This window comes from Gossypium hirsutum, chromosome A12 (assembly GCF_007990345.1).
Source record: "Gossypium hirsutum isolate 1008001.06 chromosome A12, Gossypium_hirsutum_v2.1, whole genome shotgun sequence".
Classification (NCBI taxonomy): domain Eukaryota; kingdom Viridiplantae; phylum Streptophyta; class Magnoliopsida; order Malvales; family Malvaceae; genus Gossypium; species Gossypium hirsutum.
Window position 1 is genome coordinate 77,384,619 of NC_053435.1, and position 23,311 is coordinate 77,407,929.

At 32.0% G+C, this 23,311-nt stretch overlaps 1 protein-coding gene across 1 annotated transcript; it reads left to right on the forward strand.

The window, feature by feature from the left end:
• Positions 1–18,806: 18,806 nt before the first annotated feature.
• On the forward strand, positions 18,807–21,622 carry LOC107923960 (homeobox-leucine zipper protein HAT3). Its single transcript, XM_016854187.2, has 4 exons — positions 18,807–19,177; positions 19,756–20,078; positions 20,380–20,459; positions 20,989–21,622. The coding sequence occupies exons 1-4, from the start codon at positions 19,024–19,026 to the stop codon at positions 21,305–21,307; spliced, it is 876 nt and encodes a 291-aa protein (XP_016709676.1). The 5' UTR covers positions 18,807–19,023; the 3' UTR covers positions 21,308–21,622.
• The last annotated feature ends 1,689 nt before the right edge of the window (positions 21,623–23,311 follow it).

Consider the following 23,311-nt stretch of genomic DNA (forward strand, 5'->3'; position numbering starts at 1 on the left):
GCTACTACGTGTATCAGATGGTTAGGTCACGTGTGTAGTACTAAGTGCAGGCTACTATGCGTACCAGATAGCTTCGACTACAAGTGTGGAAATGAGAAAATGTGCAGGCAATTGTGTATTTGTTATTATTCCGATGAGTTCAACAGAAAATCGATTAAGTGAAAATAAATGTGAAAGTGATCATGTGATGAACAAGTGCAAGTATATGTTTATTTAAATTTACGAGCAATATGCTCGATATTTGAGCGAACCTCGGTAAAATGGAATGGATTAAGTGAAATTGTGCAAAAGTGAACTTTAGTAGTAAAACAGTGTTGGACAGCAGCAGTGCATGAATTTGAAAATTTTACCAAAAATTTTGGAAGTTGAATTAAATTTCAAATAAAATATGTAATTAAATTTTATTGAGTCTATTTTCACATAAAAGAAACAGGGGAAGCAAAAGAAATCCATATTATGTGATATTTGAATTCTTGTGAGACAGTGTCTAAATGAATTCGAGATCCCCTGTTCTTACTTTGAAAAATTTTTAAAAATTATATAAAAATAATTTTGGCGTATAATTTATATTCCTAGAATCTTGGATGAGTCTAATTTTAAAAAAAAAACGAGAACATCATCCGAGTTTTTTACTATGAGATAAATAAATTTTAGTGAAGAAAGGTCGAAGCTGTTAAACAGCGAAACAGGGGAGACTTTGAATAATAAACTGTACTTATTGGCTGGACCAAAACTTATGAAAATGTTATGGTGGAAAGATATATGAGTCTAGTTTTTGGGAAAATTTACGGATCTTAATTTGGAGTTCCGTAGCTCTAAATATAAATGATTTAGTGACTGTTACTCAAGAAAACAGCTTAACCAGAACATGTGTAAATGTACAAATGAGTTAGTTTTATTGTGGGAAGCATGTTAGTAAATTGCTTATTATTATTTCATGTGAGCTTACTAAGCATAAAGCTTACCCTCTCCTTTCCATTTCTTTTAGTGTTGTCAGGTTAGCTCAGGGTTGGAGACCGTCGGAGGCAGCATCACACTATCAAGCCAACACCTTGACAGTATAAACACATATGCTAGAATTATCAAGTGAGTGGCATGTATAGGGACCTAATTTTATAACATGTGTTATTATAATTTGGCCAAATATTTTGGTCTTTAGTGAGCTAATGATTCTGACTTATAAATCTAGTTATTTATGTTATGTTTGATATTGGTGATGTGTATATGCTTGGTTGTCATGCATGGTTGGTAATAAGTTGTTTAAGTTGTTTAATTGATGAATTAAGTTTAGTAACACTTCGTGCTCGACTCCGGCGATGGTCTCGGGTACGGGGGTGTTACAGATATTTTTATTATTATCTGAACTGTATGATAAATACTTGATTTGTTATTAATTATGTGTTCTTAATGCTCGAGTTAATATTCTGGGTATTAATTCATGATTTGATGTGCTTATGCAGAGGAGAAAAACTCCCTGTCTAAGAGTAGATTTGGCATAATTAAGCGGAGTCGAACGCCTAGAAATAGGGTTACGAGATTTTGCCGGATTAGGGTGAAACCTAATATGAGAGTCCATATATCGATTTACTGCTTCCCTAGGGGTTTTAATTAAGAAAGAGATTTCGATTAATTCCACTGAGGGTTAGACGTTATTACTCTCGAAAGAGATAATAATTTAGGTTAAGGAGTCTCACGGATCAAGTCAAGTGAATAAATCGTCTGGTTCAGAGTCAGATAACAAGTGAAATCTAGGTGGATTCCTCCTTGAGTATCGTCTTTATCAATTACTTTTCCTCAATTCCTTTTCCAAATTGTCTCTTTGCTTTAGTTTAATTAGTTAATTAAGTTTAGTTAATTAGTTTAATAAACAACCCCTCCTTATTTCTAGGTTACATAATAAAAAGATAGTTATTACTAGTATTTTTGGTTTCGTTGGGTACGATATCCCGGTCTTGCCATTACTATACTATTGTTCGATAAGTGCGCTTGCCTTTTTGTCGTGATAATAGTTAGTTTAGGTTTGATCTTCATTATAAATATTTATTACTTGTTACGAATCACGCGATCAATCAACACTAACCCAGATTGCATCTTTCTTGCTCGGTGTCATCGGTAAACTAGATACAAAATCCATCGTAATTATGTCCCATTTCCATTCAGGTATCATGATCAGCTGTAGCAATCCGAAAGGTACCTGATGTTCGGCTTTTACTTGCTGACAAACTAAACATTTCGATACAAAGTTAGAAATGTCTTGTTTCACCTGGCCACCAATAGTCCTATTTCAGATCATTATACATCTTTGTACTACTTGGATGAATAGATAACCGAATGTTGTGAGCTTCATTCAAGATTATCTAAATCAACTCTATATTTCTCGGAACACATATTCGATTTCTGAATCTTATACAATCATCAACATCAACTCGAAACTCTAAGTCAGCACTTGAATCACATTGAACCCGTTTTGCTATCAATTCATTATCAGCCTTCTGGGCATCACGAATTGGCTGAATAAATAACGGCCTTGCTTTTAATTCAGCTATCATCATACCATCATCTGACATAGCTATATGTGCATTCATTTCACGCAAAGCAAACAATGATTTTCGACTTAAAACATCAACAACAATATTAGCCTTTCCCGGGTGATAGTAAATCACAAGTTCATAGTGTTTCAGCAATTCTAACCATCGAAGTTGTCTCAAATTTAGATCTTTCTGAGTCATTAAATATTTCAAACTTTTATAATCGGAATAAACATGACATTTCTCCCCGAACAAATAATGGTGTCATATCTTCAATGCAAACACAATAGCTGCCAATTCTAGATCATACGTCGAATAGTTCTTTTCATTTGGCTTTAACTGTCTCAAGGCATAAGCTATAACTCTGCCTTCCTGCATCAAAACACAGCCCAAACCATTTAAAGATGCATCACTATAAACTACAAATTCTTTGCAGTCAAAAGGGCTTTCAACTGATCAAAACTTTTCTGGCACTTTTCTGACCATTTGAACTTAGAATCTTTCTGCAGCAACTTCGTCATCGGGGTTGCAATCATAGAGAAACCTTTCACAAACCGTCTATAGTAACCAGCAAGTCCCAGAAAACTTCTAACTTCAGAAACATTTCTCGGAGGTTTCCAATCAAGTATTGCTGAAATTTTACTCGGATCAACTCGAATACCTGATGCTGAGACAACATGTCCCAGAAAGCTAACTTCGTGAAACCAAAACTCACATTTACTAAACTTTGCAAACAACTGTTTTTCTCGCAAAGTCTGTAACACAAGTCTCAAATGCTCGCATGTTCGGTTTCATTATGGGAGTAGATCAGTATATCATCAATAAACACAACCACAAACGGATCTAAATACTGTACAAAAATCTGATTCATCAAATCCATAAAAATAGCAGGTGTATTAGTAAGTCCGAACGGCATAACTAGAAACTCATAATGTCCGTACCTCGTTTGAAAAGTAGTTTTTGGCACATCGGAATCTCTGACTCGCAATTGATAATAACCCGATCTCAAATATATCTTCGAAAACACTGAAGCCCCTTTTAACTGATTGAACAAGTCATCAATCCGTGACAACGGATATTTATTCTTTATAGTTACTTTATTTAGCTGACGATAATCAATACACATTCTTATCATTCTGTCTTCCTTTTTCACAAATAGTACTGGCACACCCCAGAGAGAGAAACTCGGTCGTGCAAAACCTCTGTCTATTAACTCTTGCAACTGTGCTTTCAACTCTTTTAATTCAGTAGGTGCCATCCGATACGGAGCTATTGAAATCAGAGTCTTTCCCGGTACTAACTCAATACCAAATTCTACCTCTCGAATAGGTGGTAAACCTGATAATTCTTCAGGAAACACATCCGGATACTCACACACAACTAGTACAGATTCAATCTTCTTTTCAGTTACTTTACTATCAAGCACATAAGCAAGGTAAGCTTCACAACCTTTTCTCACATATTTTCGAGCTAACATCAAAGATATTACTGCTTGTAAACTATTCAGATCATTAGATTCAATCCAAATAATCTTATTGTTCTGACATCTCAAATCAATGATCTTTCTTTTGCAATTAACAACTGCATCGTGCAAAGTCAGCCAATCCATACCCAAGATTATATCGAACTCATCGAAAGGTAACAACATCAAATCGGCCAGGAAGCATGAATCTCAAATCATCAACGGGCAATTTTTACACACTTTGTCAACTAGAACACACCGGCCCAGGGGGTTTGATACTCGAATTACAAACTCAGTAGACTCAACAGGAAAAGTCTTACTGGATACTAATGTTTCACACACATACGAATGATCGAACCAGGATCAATCAATGCAATAACACTAGTATCATAAAGAGTGAAAGTACCAGTAATAACATCTGGGGAAGAACCCTCCTTGCGAGCTCGTATAGCATATGCTCTGGTCTATGCACGGGCCTCAGATCAAACTACTGTATCTTTCGTCCCTCTCTAACTACCACTCACATTACCTGAATGTCTGGGTGGTCTGCCTTGTCCTGACATATTATTCAGTCTCGCATTCTGAATAGTGTTTTGCTCGGCTAACATCGGACAATCTCGGATGAAATGATCCATTGATCCACATTTAAACATAACCAATCATTCAATCTACAACTTCCAGAATGCCATTTGCCACAATATTTATACTCGAGTCTGTTCTGCCGATCATTGCCAACACTAGCAATGAAAGTAGCAATCGAAGTAGCTTTAAATTGACTAGAACTATCTCTGAACTTCTTTGATGCTGAATAAAAAGTCTTGCTCGATGATCTTTTACAGAAATCTCTGGCTTCAAAATTAGCTTTTGTTTTCTTTTTCTCGAGCTCTTCAGCTTTACAAGCTCGACCAACAAGTGTCACAAACTCCTTAATTTCAAGTATACCAACCAGCAATTTAATGTCTTCGTTTAAACCGTCTTCAAATCTTTTACACATGATAGCTTCGGTTGAAACAAATTCACGAGCATATCGACTAAGTCTCACAAATTTCTGCTCATACTCGGTTACGGTCATACGACCTTGTTTTAATTCCAGGAATTCCTTACATTTTTTATCGATAAATCTCTTACTGATGTATTTCTTACGGAACTCAGCTTGAAAGAATTCCCAGGTCACTATCTCTTTCGGGACCATCGATGCTAGTGTATTCCACCAATGATATGCAATGTCTCGTAATAAAGATATGGCACACTTTAGACATTCATCCGGAGTACATGATAACTTGTCAAACACACAGATAGTATTATCGAGCCACAACTCAACCCGCTCAGCATCATCATTATCATTAGCTTTAAACTCTTCGGCCTCGTGTTTTTTAATTTTTTCGATAGGAGGCCTATTAAATCTTATTGGATCAATCATTGGGGGTACCGCAGGTGTCGGAGATGGATTATTCGGGGGTGGAGATTGTTGTATAGCTGGATTAGTCTTGATATACCGAGTAAACCAATCGTTCATCATTTGATAGAAGGCTTGCTTAGCCCCCCCTCATGGCTATTCGAGATAGGTCGAGATTCAACTGGCGCTGTCCCATGCGCAGGAGTAGGCGCTACACTCTCGACATCATCAGCTACAGCTCTATCGGGATCCATTTACTACATGAAAGTACATTTTCAAATGTCAGAAGTCATCACACTATCGCAGTATTAATTTTGGCATGTATAGCTAAATTCACACACACTACGTTAGTCCTAGAATCGACTAAACTGTAGCTCTGATACCAATAAAATGTAAAACCCCTAACCCATATCCGTCGCCAGACTAGGGTTACGAGGCATTACAGTACAAAAACATAATCCTGAACTTTCACAAATTTAAACATAGAGTATTATCATGATTCATTTATTCATTAGCAAATATATATATATTTACATACACAAATACTTTCTTTATATATATTCAAATCATCATTCGAATTCACAAACATACATATATATATATGTGTGTGTACACATAATTATCATTTTTGCAAAAATGCATATAGTTTCCATGGTGAACTATTACATAAAATCACTATTCAAATGGTCACTTATCAATGTTTCATTTACAAGCCTTATTAAACAAAACAATCTTAATAATTAATCATTATTTAACCTCATGCAAACCGAACTAAAATAACCTATGCATATTCAAATATATGCGTGTCTTATACTATGCATTATCAAATTTACATTAAACATGCTTAACATTATAATCAAAACAAAATAAACCATTACCAAACATATTATTATACAAAACACTATTCATTTGGTAAATTTTCATCTCATTAATCGAATAGGCAAATCCTTATCATCATATTCCTTTCAACTTTATTACATCATAAACAAATATAAATTCTCACATGAAATCATGTATAAACCTCTTATAAGTTACATATTCTAAACTCATCATTCAAATATATTTTATCCAAAACCGAAAACCTAAACCGAAACAAATAATTATATCATGAAATCTATATATATATTATCTTTACATCAATCCACTTTCAAATCTAACATCAATAAACCATTTTCAAACATACCACATATATCACATATTTCATTCACATATAATATATAACATATTAACTAAAAGTAAGCTCAAACCATATCCAAGTATGAACAAATCTATCATGGAAATTAAGCCATTTTCGCATGGCTAAAGTTATACGTATTCAAGGTCGAACAAAATACGAATTAGCCTATACATGCCAAAAGTTCGAAGATAAACTTTTAAAACTACTGAAAGTTGACGATAGTGTGGATGACTTCGATCACGATCCCCGAGCTCGTAACTTACAACCAAAATCTATAAAACAGAATAACAAAACATACAAAGTAAGCTAACTTAGCTTATTAAGCTTTAAATAAATTAAATAGCTTAAATGAATGATCAAAACATTTTATTTAAGCTGAAATGTACCATCAAAGATATACTTTAACTCAAATAATTTACCTTGGTCAAATATTCAAGATCAAATATAATACCACATAAATACTTACCTATATATCCAAATTCGAAAGATACATTATATTATCTTATAAGGCCGAATACATAAGTTCAAGATATATTATCATAATAACCTAATATTCAAACTCAATAAATCAACACATATGACCGAATTTATGAATTCAATATAACCTCACATGTATCGAATGTATATAAATAAGCTCAATATAAACTCACATGTAACCAAATACACATGTTCAATATAAATTCACATGTAACCGAATACTCAAGTTTGATATAAGCTTACTTGTACTTGTTTGGCCGAACATATACAATGTTTTATAGCTTAATTTCACTTGTTCAATATCCACAATATCTTAAACTCTTGTAATCATAAACTTGAGAACAATTCACCGGTATAAAACCTGCTAGGCATAAGCTTGATTCAACACCGGCACAAGGCCTGCTAAACCCAAGGTCTGAAATTCATTCACCGGCACTAAGCTTGCTAGACACGAAGCCCGAACAAAGTCACCAGCACAAGGCTTGCTAGGCTCAAAGCCTAAACATCACAAACATATAATCATTCCACAACATTTCACATATATCGTATTGTATAATATTTCATGCATCACATACATATTTTCTAAAGCTTTGATATCATTTAAATACAACTTAATCACATTAATTCATTGAAATATCTCATTCGGCTATCAAACTAATACATTATAAAATTTGAATCATCATAGTAAATCATTCTATGTTCAAAATAAACCATGCTTAATTACTTAAAGACTTACCTCGGATATCGACGGACGTTACGAATCGACTATTCAACTATTTTTGTTTTTCCCCAATCCAAGTCCGATTTCCTTTGTTCTTGATCTATATAATTTCAAATTAACCTCATTTAAACACAATTTCATTCAATTTAATCCAACAACACATAAATGGTAAAATTACCATTTTACCCCTAATATTTCATATTTTTACTATTTAGTCCAAATTGCACAAAACACAAAATACACCAAATCTCACAAAAACATAATTGAGCCAAATTTTCAACATACTCATACTAGTCCATCTATTTCATTTATTTCACATTTTAGTCTCTAAATTTATTATTTTTGCAATTTAATCCTAATAACTCAAAATCATCAAAAACTCCAATACAAAATATGTTAATCTAAAATATATTTTTAATATTTCATCATCAAACATCACAAAACACAAATATTCATCAATATCATAACACAAAATATTCACCAAAATAAAAAATTCAAACATGGGTCGAGTAGTATTCGAAGCAACGATCTCAAAAACGTACAAATCATTAAAAACCGAACAAAAACTAACCTTGAATTAAGCTTCCAAAGTGCCGAATACCCTAAGCTATATTTTCTTTCTTTCTTTCTCAAGTTTCGGCTAGAACAAAGTAATATGAATGGCTTTCTTTTTTTTTTATTATGTTATAATATATTATATGTTAACATTTAACATATTTCACTTATTTAACCTTAATAAAATAATATCATAAACACATACATTATGGGTATATTCGGCCATAACCAAAATAAAGGATTGTTTGCAACATAAACACTCCATATTAAAAAGCCACTATCAATTCAACCTTTATAATTTGGACTATCAAATTTTCAAATTACATAATTAAGTCCTTTTATCAAATTAAGCACACAAACAATCAAATTTTTATACAAAATTTTCACACATGCAAATTCATATATAATAAACACGGAAAATAATATTTAAATATTTTTCTGACTCAGATTCGTCGTCCCGAAACCACCATTCCGATTAGGGTCTAGATCGGACTGTTACATCACAGATTGTTCATTGACGTTCAATTTCTGCTACTGTACGAAGTAATTGTTGGGAAATGTTCTCATATTGTAGTAAACATGTAACTGTTTTCTATTTATTTGAACGATGAATAAATAAATAAAGTTAATTTCACATTTCATTATTATTTCTTTTGTATTTATGTCTTTTATATTTTGCATGTATATCGAAATTGTGACAAGCAAATATTAACTCATTGATTTTCTAAAATTTAAACTAAAGATAAGCGGCATTGTAAAAGAATTTTTATATTGCGAGAAAGACGACTTACTTTAATAGATAATCTAAATAAGTCTCTAATTCCATAAAAGAATCAAAGTGAGTATTTGATTCAAATACTGATATGGATTATTATGTCGTCTACAATTTCAATTGGGGAGACAGCTAGTCTTGGTTATCGAAGCAGTTGAATCCATGAGTAGAGACATAGATGTATTTATTGGTAGAATGATACATCAGACCGGACCCAATATGAATTAATTTTGAATCCGTTTGTGAATTAATTCACTTGTGACGTTCATAGTGAGATTTACCTAAATCCTGAGTTAGCCACTAACCATGCGTATGCAACTCATGTGCTTTGATATAAGTGGAGGCTTATGCTCTAAAGATGATCGAGTCCATAGTCGGTATGTTAGGTACATGACTTGTGTATGGCATGGCTTTATTAGCAACAATGAAATTCATAGCTCAATTAAAGAGTTAATGATATCCTCTCATTGGCATTGTGTGAATTGATAAATATGAAACGTGGCCACCGGTTGCTTGTTCTCAAACGAGCAATCTATCACAGTAATTTGTTGGTAGTGATCATATTAATCATTAAAAAGACACAATAGTGACAATGAGATAAAATAGGATTATATTGAGTGAACGGATTTACTCAAAGGAATCAAAGATATCATACGAGGGTAACACACACATGACGAGGTCATTGGATAAAACAGTTGGATGAATTGCTTGCGTAAATAGTATACAATAAGGAGTTTTCAATCATAGTACTTCTTGTAAACTAACTCTTTAATTAAGTAATTGCAAATTATCGGAACGATGCTTCTAGACATAATTGCAATCATTAGAGCCTAATTGTATATGTCCAGTTGGTCTGTTTGCTAGCTCAACAAAAGCTTGATTGGACTACATTTGAATTAGAAGAAAATTCTACGACTTTGGTAATAATTTAATTGAGTTGATTTTATTCGATATGGAATTAAATTAGGTGGTGGTAAGAATTGTTCAACTAGAGAATTTAATTAAAGAATTTTCTTGAAAAATTAATTTGGAAGATCTATGTGATGTTTGAAAAAATTAATTTTGATCAAGTAAAATTAAATTAATCAAATCAATTAATATTAATATTATATTTTTGGAAGTTAATTTTCAAGTCAGACAATTGGCCCAATTGGTAATTGAACTTGAAAATTCGACCTAAGTTTGTAAATTGGGCTTGGGAGTTCAAAACCGAGACCAAGACCCAAAAAATGATCGAATTGAGTCCAGTATATGAAGCCGGGCCGATGGTCCAGCCGGTGGCTAGACTGGACAGGTTGGGTTGTCATTAACCTGGACCGAACCAACAGCAGCTGAACCGGCTTGGTTGCACCTGCATCACTGGACACAGCAGTGCCAACGGCTAGGATGGCGACATCCCGGTGGACAACGGCGGTTGGTCATTTGTAGTTGAGTATTGGAAGAGTTACATTCCTACTGGAATTCCACCAGAAAATGTGATTTCAGATTAATTATTCCAAAAATAATAATAGTTTAATATTAAATTTAATTTAATACTTATCTAAATAGTATTTTATTAATTTAATATTAAAGTGATTATCTTAATATTAAATTTAATTTAATGTTTAACTTGTAAATAAACATTCTATTATTTTAATAAGATTTAATATTAAATTTAATCTAATATTTATCTTGATAAATATTATATTAATTAACATTAAATTAATTAAGTTTAATCATAGTTGAACTCTCTAAACTCTCCCTTTATAAAGAGAGTCTTAGGTCATTATTTACATACACTTGAATTTAAGAAAAAGTTGTAGAGAGAAAATTCTCTGAAGAGATTATTCTAGAAAATTTCTAAAGATATATTTTTTTATTTACAACTTGACCCAAAAGTTAAAGAAATTAAAAAATTAGCCCACTAGTAATTTTTGTAAATAATTTTCTGATTCGAAGCGAGCTCACACTCAGTAGATGTGAGCTTGAGGATAGCAGAGAAGACTACTCTGTCGAAGCGCTCATCCTAGACGAATCAAAAAGGTACAATTTTGATTAAATTTTTATTACTTTAAATATCACAACCAATATCTTATTTTAGAAAAAAATTTAAAACTCTGGTTTTTCCCTAAATTTATTTGTCGCTGCATTTTCCAAACTCGTTTTTCCAACTGTAAGTTCATATAGTGTTGTTACGTTTATTCGTGAAATGTTTGATTGTGAATGTATATGGTAAAATGTTAGTAAATTGATCGGTAAGGTGAGAAAGGTGTGATCAGTAAAAAGGAAGTTTTGTTATGTATATAGAGCCCGAATGAACAAATGATACAATTGGCATGTTAATAGGGGTAATGACGTATTGTACGTGAAGATGGGAGATGTGAAGAAGATGAAGAAAGTTTACTATAGTTTTCTTGAATCTTACATTTATTGTAGATTTCCAATTTAATCTTTTCGGAGATTCTGGTGTGTTATCGGGCAAGGATATTTAGTCTACGGGCTTTGCATTATGTGCATTTGGCGTGTTACCTGTTGGAATAACTTTTATGAGTAATTTGACATGTTATTAAGGAGAATATTTAGCTTATGGGCTTCGCACTATGTGCATCTGGCGTGTTATCAGTTGGAATAGCTCTCATGAGCAAACTAGACTCGCCTATTCTTTTCTATTTGTGTTGAGTCATTGGGCTAATGTTCTAAAATAGAAGTGTTGACTGTATGATCTTTATGAATTGAAATAAGGTATGAATGAGTAATGAAATGTTTGAGATGCATTATATGTTTGAATATTATGTACTCACTTTATATATGTGGAATGTATTGGTAGGATAAAGAATTTAATTAAGTTAATGCTTACCAAAACATACAAGTTATAAATCACATCTAAACATATAATGTATCACATGTGGAATGGTGCCTAAATCACATGTGGAATGTGATTTATAACATGTGTTGGTAGTCGAATTGATCTACAACTCATATTATCCAACTCCTGTTATGATAGAATTATTTTAACTCTACATCAAGTCAAGTGGCATGTATATAAGGTATATTTTGTGAAATTGAATGTGAAATAAAGGTTAATGTACTGATCGTTATATATATATGTATGTATTTACTCTTTCGTGATGCTTATCCAATGTTGGCATAGGCAATTAGTATGCTTGAAATGGAAATAATTGCACCAGTTAAATATGTTAACTCATGTTGGATAATTGGCGAACTTATAAAAGCGGACTATTTGAGTGAATAATAATAAATTAATAAGAACGTGCGGCGGATAGACTCGAACGATTATTTTTCTAACGGAATGCCTTAGCGCGTTTTGTTTAAAAGTTTTTGTAAAGAATTATAAAATATTGAGACTAACCATGGTCTAAACAACATTATTAGTAAACCTGGATTAGTCTCATATATGTTTATACCTCTAATATATATGTATGATTAAATAAGAATTTTGATGACTTTAAAATAGATTTCTTTGATGACCTTGCATATGAATGTCTCTATTTTTCCGTAGCACTCCGTAACTCGAGTTCGGCGATCGGGCCAGGTGAGGGGTGTTACACTACCCTAATAAATCATATTTGGTTCTTATTAAGCAAATTAAAAAAATTGTATTACATTCCTATTAAATGATTCAAATAAGACTACCCCTATCAAATTACGTTTTAAACAATTAGCGATTTGCATTCTCGTTTTCATTCCTCGTACTGGACCGATTCACATTTTAGGTAACATAGGATTCCTATCTCCTTGCAAATCAGTGACGTGACAATATAAGGTGGCTTGGTAATCAATAGACGTCCCATTACAATTGAAGGCCTCTAGTTACTTCCGTCGAAGGTAGCTCATGGCAAAGGTGTGCTCAATGATGTGATGCTCATAGGTGACATGTGGAGGTATTACGAAAGTGGAATAACCAAAGTTTTTAAAAGCGATTAAACTGAATAAAAAAATAAAAATATTTAAAGAAATAGAGAAAAATGAATTGATTAACAATTCAATTAATCTAATATTTATTTTAAATTGATAACTTAATTAATTCTCATTCCAATTAATTTAAGTAGACAAAATCCGAGTAGAGGAATTTCAAGTTTCCCAATTGCAAAAATAGATAAAGCAATTAGGTAAATGGATAACGTCGAATCTTCGAACCAAACTTTCTATGTTGCAAGTCAAAGAAAACATCTTAAGCGCGTGAAGATGACTAAGTAAAGCATGAAATCCTGGAAAAGGGTATCCAATGATTGTAGACAAGTGGATGTCTGGCCGTGGAGAGGCAAAGTAACACCCCACGCGTGCAATTATGGGACCATGTGTTAACACGTGGCAGTGTACCCACATGATGCGTGCACGTGAACTACCACACCTCTCCCACGTGACCTCCACTCCAAAAGTCAAAGCCGATATATGCTATAAACAATCAATAATATTTCGCACTCAATGAAAAAAGTATGGTCCAAGTAGTATATCCACCATTAAAGATATATATATATATCTAGCAGTGCTTTATAAGAATATATATTTAAAAAATTTTTAAAAATATGTTGAGTTTTAGATTTTTTTTTAAATTTTAAAAAAAAATCTTATATTAATATCAAATGACGAGTTTATTATGTATGTGACATGTGTCATACTTTAAATTTTAAAAATAATAATAATATTGATCGAGATTATTACATGTCAATTTTAACATATTATAATCTATTTCTTTTTTAAAGTTACAATGTATCACATATACAATAAATCTGTCATATGACATGATAAAATCATTTTTTGAAGAAAGAAAAGTTTTATTTTAAATAATCTAAAAAAACCACTATATTTTTTCAAATAATTTTTTATAATAAAATACAATTATAACACCATAACAACCCTTTTCTTTTAATTGTATACAAAAAGAAAGATGTCAGCCATTCTTATGATTATCTAAACCATTAAGTGGTATTATATATATAGGGGTGTGTGTGTGTGTTTTCCTTGAGACAAAGATTTGATTCAACCATATGCAAGCAAGATGAAGGATAGTGTTATAATAATTAGGGTTTAGTTGAATGATTAGTGGGAGGGATCTTATTGTCGGTGGATGGATAAGAATCAAGGGATGGGATTCCAAAAGGAAACCATGCCTTGTGATGTGATGACAAACCAAAACATGGTAGATTTTTACGAGATTTGGTAGGTAGAATGTACAAATATTTACATGAATATATAGATGTTGAGTGATCTAGTTTAACATGATAATTTAGTTAATTTTATTCTATATATGAGTCTTTAGTATTGTAGAAAGATTAAATTTTTAGGGTTTGTAGTTGTTTCTCTTAATAATATTATTTTTAAGACTTAAATTAAAGTTCTTTTTTTTAAAATGCAATGTGTCTTATAACTACACCCAATATTTATTGTTATTTCTATGTTGCATCTAATAAAAAGGTCTATATATTATAGGAAAGGGATCCACTTATGTAAAACTAAAGTAATTTTACGTAATTTCGTATATTTTTGTACAATTAATATTTTAACAATCTAACCATCATATTTTATATTCCATTTATATAGATCATGTATGTCAAATTTGATGTAACTTAAAATTTTCTTTGCCACTATCAAAAAATTAATGTATGCATTATTGTAGATCGTTATGATAGAGATAATGGATCGATTTAAAAATTTACATGCATAACAAATATAATTATATTGATAAATTCAATGATTGAATCGTTAAAATATTAATCGTCCAAAAATATATGAAAGAATATAAAACTACTTTGATGTAAGTGGAATCTCTTCTTTATGTTATATGTAGCCATAGCTGTCCAAAACTTTAATCAACAACCAACGAGCCAAGTTTATATTTCATCACACATCGAATAGCATTTTTTTAATTTAAATTTATATTTGATACGTTGACGATTTATATATAATTTTATACCATATCAATAAACTAATAACTATACATTACAAAAAATTAAAATCTTCTATAAGAGTAAATTTGTTTGGATTCATAGGCCCCATGATAGTGGCAAAGAAAAGATATAGTGCCACCAATTTTATTCGCTTAACGTATCTTTTGATTTGGTCCATTTGTTTCATTTAGAGTACGTATATGGATGGGAAAGCATGGATTTAAAGCTGTGAACTTATATATATATATATATATTCAAGAATTTATTAAAGTGGTGTCACTCTTAATTTGATTGGTCAACATATATATATTTAAGAATTTATTAAGGTAGTGTCACTCTTAATTTGATTGGTCATCAACTCAATTTTGAAACTATCTTTAAATATTATTATGATACTTTTATTTTTTTTTCATATTTTTATACTATCTTTAAATAAAACAATTACAAATTATAAATCTAAAAGATAAAACATGTGTTCAATATATAGTATTAAAATACATATTGTCGATCACCTATCTAAAATGACTTTTGGTTGAAAGGAAGACCTGCAAGTTTTTGTTGTGTTTTTGCTCAAAATAATCCTATGTAACTAAGTGTTATTTTCTTTTTATCACAAAAAAAAACCCACAAATTCATTACCACTCTACCTATATTCACTATAAATAAATTTGTTAAAACTAACGTCAATAATGGCAATATAGAACAATCACAAAACAAAAGAAAAGAAAAGAAAATTAAAGCAAATAAATTTTACGTGGAAATCCTTTCGAGAAAAAATTATGGGTAGAGAAGGAGAAATTCACTAATGTTGAGAACTGAATGATACAAGAGGATTTTTGACTAAATCAATGTCAAATAGACTAAAAGTAGTTCTATACGGATTCTACTTGTGCCACATGGTCCCTACCCTAGTTTTTAACAGGAATTTGGATCACATCATTCTAACAAAATTTAATAAAAAAATATTTTTAACTTAAAATATTTTTTTCGTATCATATATCTGACAAAATCTAATGTATGCCATCGAAGAAAAAAGTATTTCCTAAACCCTAAGTGCATAAAGGTTAAAAGGAAAAATATTTTATCATACCACACAACGATCCACAATTATAGGGTCCATTTCCCTTCTATATAAAACATATTATTTTTTGAATAATTTTATTATAACTTCTGGTTATATCTATTTTTTTTTCACATAATGCTTAAAACTAATTATATTCTCTCCCTAACTCATAAATATGAGAATAATGTGGTTCAATGCACTCAAACACACGTCTTCCTATACTGATAACAATATCCATAGCAATTGAGTTAAGATTTAACCGATATAAGCATATTATTTAACTGCATGTAATAAATAATTGGGGACGATATACAAGTTAGGCCAAAAGATGTAAATATTATTCAAGGTGTATGTACTTGTACACCCAATTTGGCCACGCATGGCTTAGCAAATTAATTCTGCTAGGTTAGAATTAATTAAAGTTTGGGTGTTTCCTCTTTTTACGGCATTTTTGTAAGGCCTTAAAGCCTTTTTTTGCAAAGTTGGGTATACGGTACTTGAAAATTTAATTTTTAAAATATTTAACTTAATTATAGATTTTGAATGTAATAAATTTAATATCAAATTTATCATTTATCAAGTTGATTTTTATTTTTATTTATTAAATTTGTGCTTCAATCTTTAAAAAAGTTAATTTTTTTAACGATATTAGCATGACAATTTTTTTTAACGATATTAGCATGACAACTTATATGTATTTTATATTGACATGACATTATTTATCATATATATCACACCAGTAAATAATTTAAAATTTATAAAAATATTTTTTTAAAAAATAAAAAAATCAAAATTAAAAGAAAAATTATAAAAATTCAAAAAACTAGCACAAAGTACACGTGGATTTCTATACAAGCTACCTATTTAAAAATTTAACGTTTTAGTCCGTACTTTCATTTATATATTTTTTTTTAAAAATTAAAAATAAAATTTAACTAAAAAATAAGTCTAATTTTTAATATATAAACGTTGAGAGTTAAACTCGACATTTTTAATATGAATTATTCGATAGAAATCTACAATATTATTATTCGTGAAGCAATAAAATGAGATTGACTCTCGGATCGTTTTTTATCAAAAAAAACATTGAGAGTTAAACTCGGCATTTTTTATTAATGTAATAATAGTGATAATAAAATCGAGTTTATATCAACAAAGGTTGAATTGAGCTACAATGTAACGTTTATTTTGAAGTAATTAAGCTTAATTTTGAAGGTTGAGTTTTTTTTTTAGCAATAAAGTCCAAAAAATGAAAACATTATAATAAGTGGAATTTAATTGCATTAATTAATGGGATATTAATGATTATTTATTTTAGGCTAAATTGTATCTGCATGGCTGGCTTTGCAGGGTAACTCCCATGCAGTTTTTTCTTTTTCTTTTTTGGTCCTTAAAAAAACGTAAATGCTTGTAGCCTAATCCTTCAAACACAAACAAAATCTCCTTCACATTATAATAAAAACCCCATTGTGCCCAGTGCCGAAGTCATTCCCCACGCGCCTCCTTTCACTCGCCTTTCATACAACATGTGGGACCCACAAGCACTCATTTGCCTCGTGATTTGATGTTGGCTTGTTGGTTAAAGGCCATGCATGGGCCCAACAATGGGAGGCTTATGGTCCTACAAAGGGGAAAGATAGAAAAGTTAATTTGTGGCTTTGCTCCCTCTATCATCATAGAATTTAAGATGTAGTATTTATATTTTATTTTGACATATTTTGAACACTATTTTTATAATACTATTTGTTCTAATAAAATATTAATGTGATTTTTTATTAAAAAGAAACTTTTTTAGCTAAGGATATAATAAGACACTATTCCTCGTAAGTCATAAGGTATTCAAGTTCGATTAGTAAAAAAATCAAATTTAGTTTGATAATTAGCGAAGAGAGGGAAAGCAAGGGCCCTAGCCCCTAATATGGAAAATTGTTTCCTTAGTCTTCACAAAGTTTATAAAATCTTTAAGTTAATATATGGTAAAATTATAGTTTACCCTTAAAATACAATAATTTTGATTTGGTCCTGAAAACCATAAAGATATAAGTCAGTAAAATGGTGAAATTGTATTTTAGCTCAAAATTAATCTTGGCCCTTTAAAAACATTTTGGTTTCGCCCCAAAGCTCGAGCATCTCGAGCTATTAATCAAGCTAATTTGAACATCATGATATTTGATTTGAGAGGCTCATGAGCCTAATTAAGCTTTTCATTTTAATAACTATTATGAACTATTATTATATAGAAAGAGATTAATCGAGCTTGAATTTGGTCTTCAGTACAAAAATTGACACTAGAGTAGAATAACTAAATTCTAAATTTGATGATAGTAAAGAGACTAAAAACAACAATCGACCAAGGATAAAGAGAATACTTGGCTTGGTTTGGTTTGTACACATGATTACCATCATGATTTTCAAAGCGCGTGGCACCAGCGACTGGGGAAGGTTTTGCAGCAGTTTTTTTTTCCTGTCCAATTAGTCAACGGTCAACGAGGGAGAAAGCCGCTTTTTAAGCCGAGTTTAATAATATTGATAACAAGAGAGAGAAAAACTCCTCAAACAAGACACCTAACTGCGGTTAAAAAAAAACTTTAACATCAAAACAATAAAACATCTTTCTCAGTTACACGTTACAACTTCAATCCAATCATGGTTAAAATGAGGAATTTTAAACCATGATTGAGTTAAAAAAGTCATGCGCTTGAAGGCTAAACCAAGCCAAAGAAAAGAAAGCTATATATAATGATGATTGAGCCAATAGGGGGCCACTGACATAAGTCATGATTAATTCTATAACCATCTGTCTCTTTCTCTCTTATTAATCTCAGTTTGTATATATATAGTCCCATCTCCTCACTGTTTTGCTGAACCAAAAGCAAGTCTCTTGGTTGCTAAACCTCAGGCTATTTTCTATCTTTCTTTCTTCTTCTTTTTTTCTCGGAGTCCAAACAGAAAATAGTTGAGAACTTTGGTTGTAAGAAGAAGAAATGGGTGATAAAGATGATGGTTTGGGGTTGAGTTTGAGCTTGGGTTGTGGTCAGAATCAGCCTTCTTCTAAATTAAATTTCATGTTTTTAGCTTCTAACCCCTTGCAAAATCTTCAGCAGAACAAAACTTGGAACCGACTGTGTCTGTCTTCTGGTATGTTCTTTGTCCCCTTTGTCTTTTATTATTATTATTATTATAAAACCTGGTTAAATATAGAAGAATACATTGTATTTTAGGTTCAGATCTGTTTCGAGTTGCAAAGGTCACTTGCGTTTGGTGCGTGAGTTGTATACATTAAAGAAAAATTAGAATTTTTTATGAGGTTAAGTGTAATTTTATGTTGTATTAGCTAATGATTTCATCACTTCTGAAAGGACTAAATAAAAATCTTTTCATTTTTGGGAAGGCAGTGCAACTTTACCGTATGGTAATTTTTAATTCTATTATTTATCAGATGACTAAAACATAATTTTTCCATTTAAATGGAGCCATAGAGCCTGCCACTAATGTTAAAAACTCATGCATTTATGTTACTAGTATCTTGTTCTATATGCAACACACAGTATCGGTTTTCATGAAGGTTCCTAAGGGAGTAGGTAGCAGTCTTGGTGCCGTTTCTTATATTAAAAAAATATGGTGAAATTGTATGATTTTTTTGGTTCCTTCAAAAATGTATGACTCAATTTTAACGTTAATGAAGTGAGGGTTGTGATTTCGCAATATGCATGCAGATGGGCACATGGATACAGGATCATTTCTTCGAGGAATCGATGTGAACCGAGCACCGGCAGCAACAGTCGATTGCGAGGAAGAAGGTGTGGGGGTGTCGTCGCCCAACAGCACTATTTCCACCATAAGTGGGAAGAAAAACGAGAGAGATCATGTTGCTGAAGAAACCGAGGCCGAGAGAGATTCTTGCTCTCGTGCCAGCGATGACGAAGATGGCGGTGGCAGTGCTGGTGGTGGCGATGCCTCGAGGAAGAAGCTTAGGCTTTCAAAGGAACAATCCATGGTGCTTGAAGAAACTTTCAAGGAACATAGTACTCTGAATCCGGTTAGTAGCAAATTCAATTAGTTTATTTTATGTCTTTTAAGGATTACAAAAGGTCATCCAACATTTAAAAATTATTTAAGTAATCAATTTTATCTTTTTTATCAGCAGTTACCTATTGTAAAAATAAAAATACCGGAAAATCCAAAGTAATTGGGCAATAAAAAAGACAAAATTGAATGGTTACTTGGTTTGGTTTTTTTTTTTATGACCAAAATGAAAAGAAAAAAAAACATTGTTGGGTGCCTTTAAAATTTTGGTTTTTGATGTTGGGATTAATTGGTTGTCTTGTGTTACATTGCAGAAACAAAAGTTGGCATTGGCTAAGCAATTGAATCTCAAGCCTAGGCAAGTGGAGGTTTGGTTTCAAAACAGAAGGGCAAGGTAAGTAAAGTAACTGCCCTTTTCCTTTCTTTTAGGGTTTAATAAAAGAACAATTATGCATTTATTTTTATTACAAGTTTTAAACACCCTCATTAATGTCTTGATATGGGCTAAGATTTGTCACTTTCAACTAAAGAAGATTTTCAAGGGATTCTGTGGGTGTTTTTCAATGAACAATAATAAAAAAACCCTATTGGGGGGGGTTATTAAAGGTGTCCGCCGAGCCTATGTAGCTGTTGTGTCAAATCTTTAGATGTTGTGTAGGGTGATTGGGTTTGGAGCAAGATTTCTTCATTCAAGTTGTGGGTTTGCTCATTAAAGATTAGGATGATTAAAAAAAAATTGAATATTTGAGTGGTAATTTTGTGAATTTTTATTATTTAGTAATTAAAAAATAAATTTATTAAATATAGTTTACCCTAAATAAGAAGGAAGGGTTTTTACTTTTTTTGGGATATAGGAAGCTTTGGACCGATAAAATCCGAAGATGATCCCACAATGCATATGGACATTAATATATTTGGTGCAGGACAAAGTTGAAGCAGACGGAAGTCGACTGCGAGTATCTAAAAAGGTGTTGCGAGAATCTAACGGAGGAGAACCGGAGGTTGCATAAGGAAGTACAAGAACTTAGAGCATTGAAACTATCCCCACAGCTTTACATGCACATGAAACCTCCTACGACACTCACCATGTGCCCGTCTTGTGAACGTGTGGCTGCCCCTGGTTCTTCTGCTGTGAAGCGTTGCCAAACGAGCCCTGACCGTCAACAGCCAGTGCCTGTTAACCCTTGGGCTGCAATGCCTATTACTCATCAACCTTTCAATGCCCCTGCATCTAGATCATAATATCTCAAATGGCAGAATATTTTTGGGGAGGATATAAACAAATCAATGACTGGTTAGGAAACTAATTTTTCTTAGAAGCCTTTGTACCCTTTTTGGACAAGACAAAGGTATAAAGGGAGGACCAGTGACAGAATTTTCTATCTATATAATAGGAAGCTGGGAGTTTGGATAATATATATTATATAACAGAAGAATCTGAATCCCTTTCGTTTATATTATTGTGATCTGTTGGGGGCAAATTGAGAAAGTAGAAAGGGGCATTCATATATCTAAAGATTCTAATGAAGGAATAACAACTATATAGACTTCGTTTCACTCTTTATAGCTTACTGGTCACTTTATCCATGTGAATGGTTGTCCAGTCAACTTTGATCAGATTCCTACTGCGCTCTTTACAGCTAGGACTTGAGGTTTTGGCTCTTTCTTACCCTGGTTTTTTTTCATGCCATTGTATCCCTTGATCAATAAGTGAAAATGCCATGGAGAATTTTATATTGGGAGTTAAATTATATTTTATTCTCTATTTAAAAAATAAATAAATCAATTATTATATGTTAAATTAAATATTAAATTAATATCATAAGTTAACATAAAATAACGTTATTCGTTAGTTATTTTGTTAATTATGTTAATTTTTAATAGTATAAATAGATAAAATTTTTAACAAAATAATTAATTTATTCTTTAATTTAAGATAGACTTCTATTATATTTTTACCAAAAAGGATGCCATCAATATCAAACATCAGTTAACCATATATTTTCCAAACTGAGGGCGTTAACGTGTTATGACTTTAAATTGTAAACCGCACAATATTGTCTGTCAGCTTTAACCCCAAAAGTAAAAGAGAGTTAACAGAAGTTTGGCAGAAGCTTTTCAATAGGCAAAATAGCAGAAACCTGTGACAAATGGTTGGCACTTAATGATGATTTTCAAGTTCCTACAGAGACAAAGTTTAAAAGCATTCAGGACGTGTTTGGTTCGCCGTATTACTCAATCCATTACGCCCCGATTACGTGCGTATTACATTACGCCCCTATTCCGGCGTTTGGTTCGCTGTAATAGGTATTACGCGCGTAATCGGTTACGCCCCTAATCCCCAAATTCCCGTGTTTTCCAATCCCTTCCCTTTTCGCTGTATTAGCTATTACTTCCGGCCTCCCTCCCCATCTCCCTGTTTTACCCTCCCTCCCTACCCGACCCTCTCCTCTTCCATCCTAATCATTTTCTCCTCCCATTTCCCACTGCTTCCGTTGATTATTCTGTCGTCATCGTTTCTTCTCGTCTCGGCGTCTAATTTTCCTTCCCCATTTCCTCCCAACCCTATCTGCGCCGCACACCAAAACTCTCTCTTTTTCTCTTCATTATATTCACAAAATTGGAAATTCCTGATAGCTTAATCCATTGAAAAAAGAGTGAAGCGTTTTTCGGGTCATCACGTAGCATCCAATATCAAGTGAGTTTTAATTCTGACCTAAAATAATCTGCCAATTGTAGTACATGTATCTCAATGTTTTTCCCAATTGTAGATAACCCCTCTGCATGCTTTTCTCTTTACTTTTTTAAGCTTAATCGTCACCTAAGTGTTACCTGTTTTAGTTCCTACAAGTTAATTTCTGCTGAAATTGCTATTTTATTTTATTCATTGTTGCTTATTTCATCGAGATTATTGTGTATATGGATGCACTGCTTTTAAAGCTGCTTTCATTGGAATTATTGTATAATTGCGCTTGTGGTTTTTTACTCTTCAGTAGTTTAATGCTGATTTCATGGTTATGAATCTTTTATTCTTCAGTAGTTTTAGTTATCGAACGAGGTTATATTAGAAAAAGAACGAAGCATAAAACGAATATTAGACCAAAGAAAGAAAAAAGATGGCAACTGAACATTTGTAATCTGCAATTTTCTCTTTTACTTCCATTGTTGCCTCTGCATAATTTTCAACTTTACTTAAAAAGAAAGAAGAATATATTCCAATAGGGATTCAATTAAAAGGGTAGACCA

What these genes read in the sequence shown, in the direction of transcription:
- LOC107923960 (XM_016854187.2), top strand. Translation starts at nt 19,024, where the DNA reads ATGGGTGATAAAGATGATGGTTTGGGGTTGAGTTTGAGCTTGGGTTGT. An exon ending in AACATAGTACTCTGAATCCG is followed by an intron (nt 20,079 to 20,379) that starts GTTAGTAGCAAA and finishes GTTACATTGCAG; the next exon opens with AAACAAAAGTTGGCATTGGC. An exon ending in TTTCAAAACAGAAGGGCAAG is followed by an intron (nt 20,460 to 20,988) that starts GTAAGTAAAGTA and finishes TATTTGGTGCAG; the next exon opens with GACAAAGTTGAAGCAGACGG.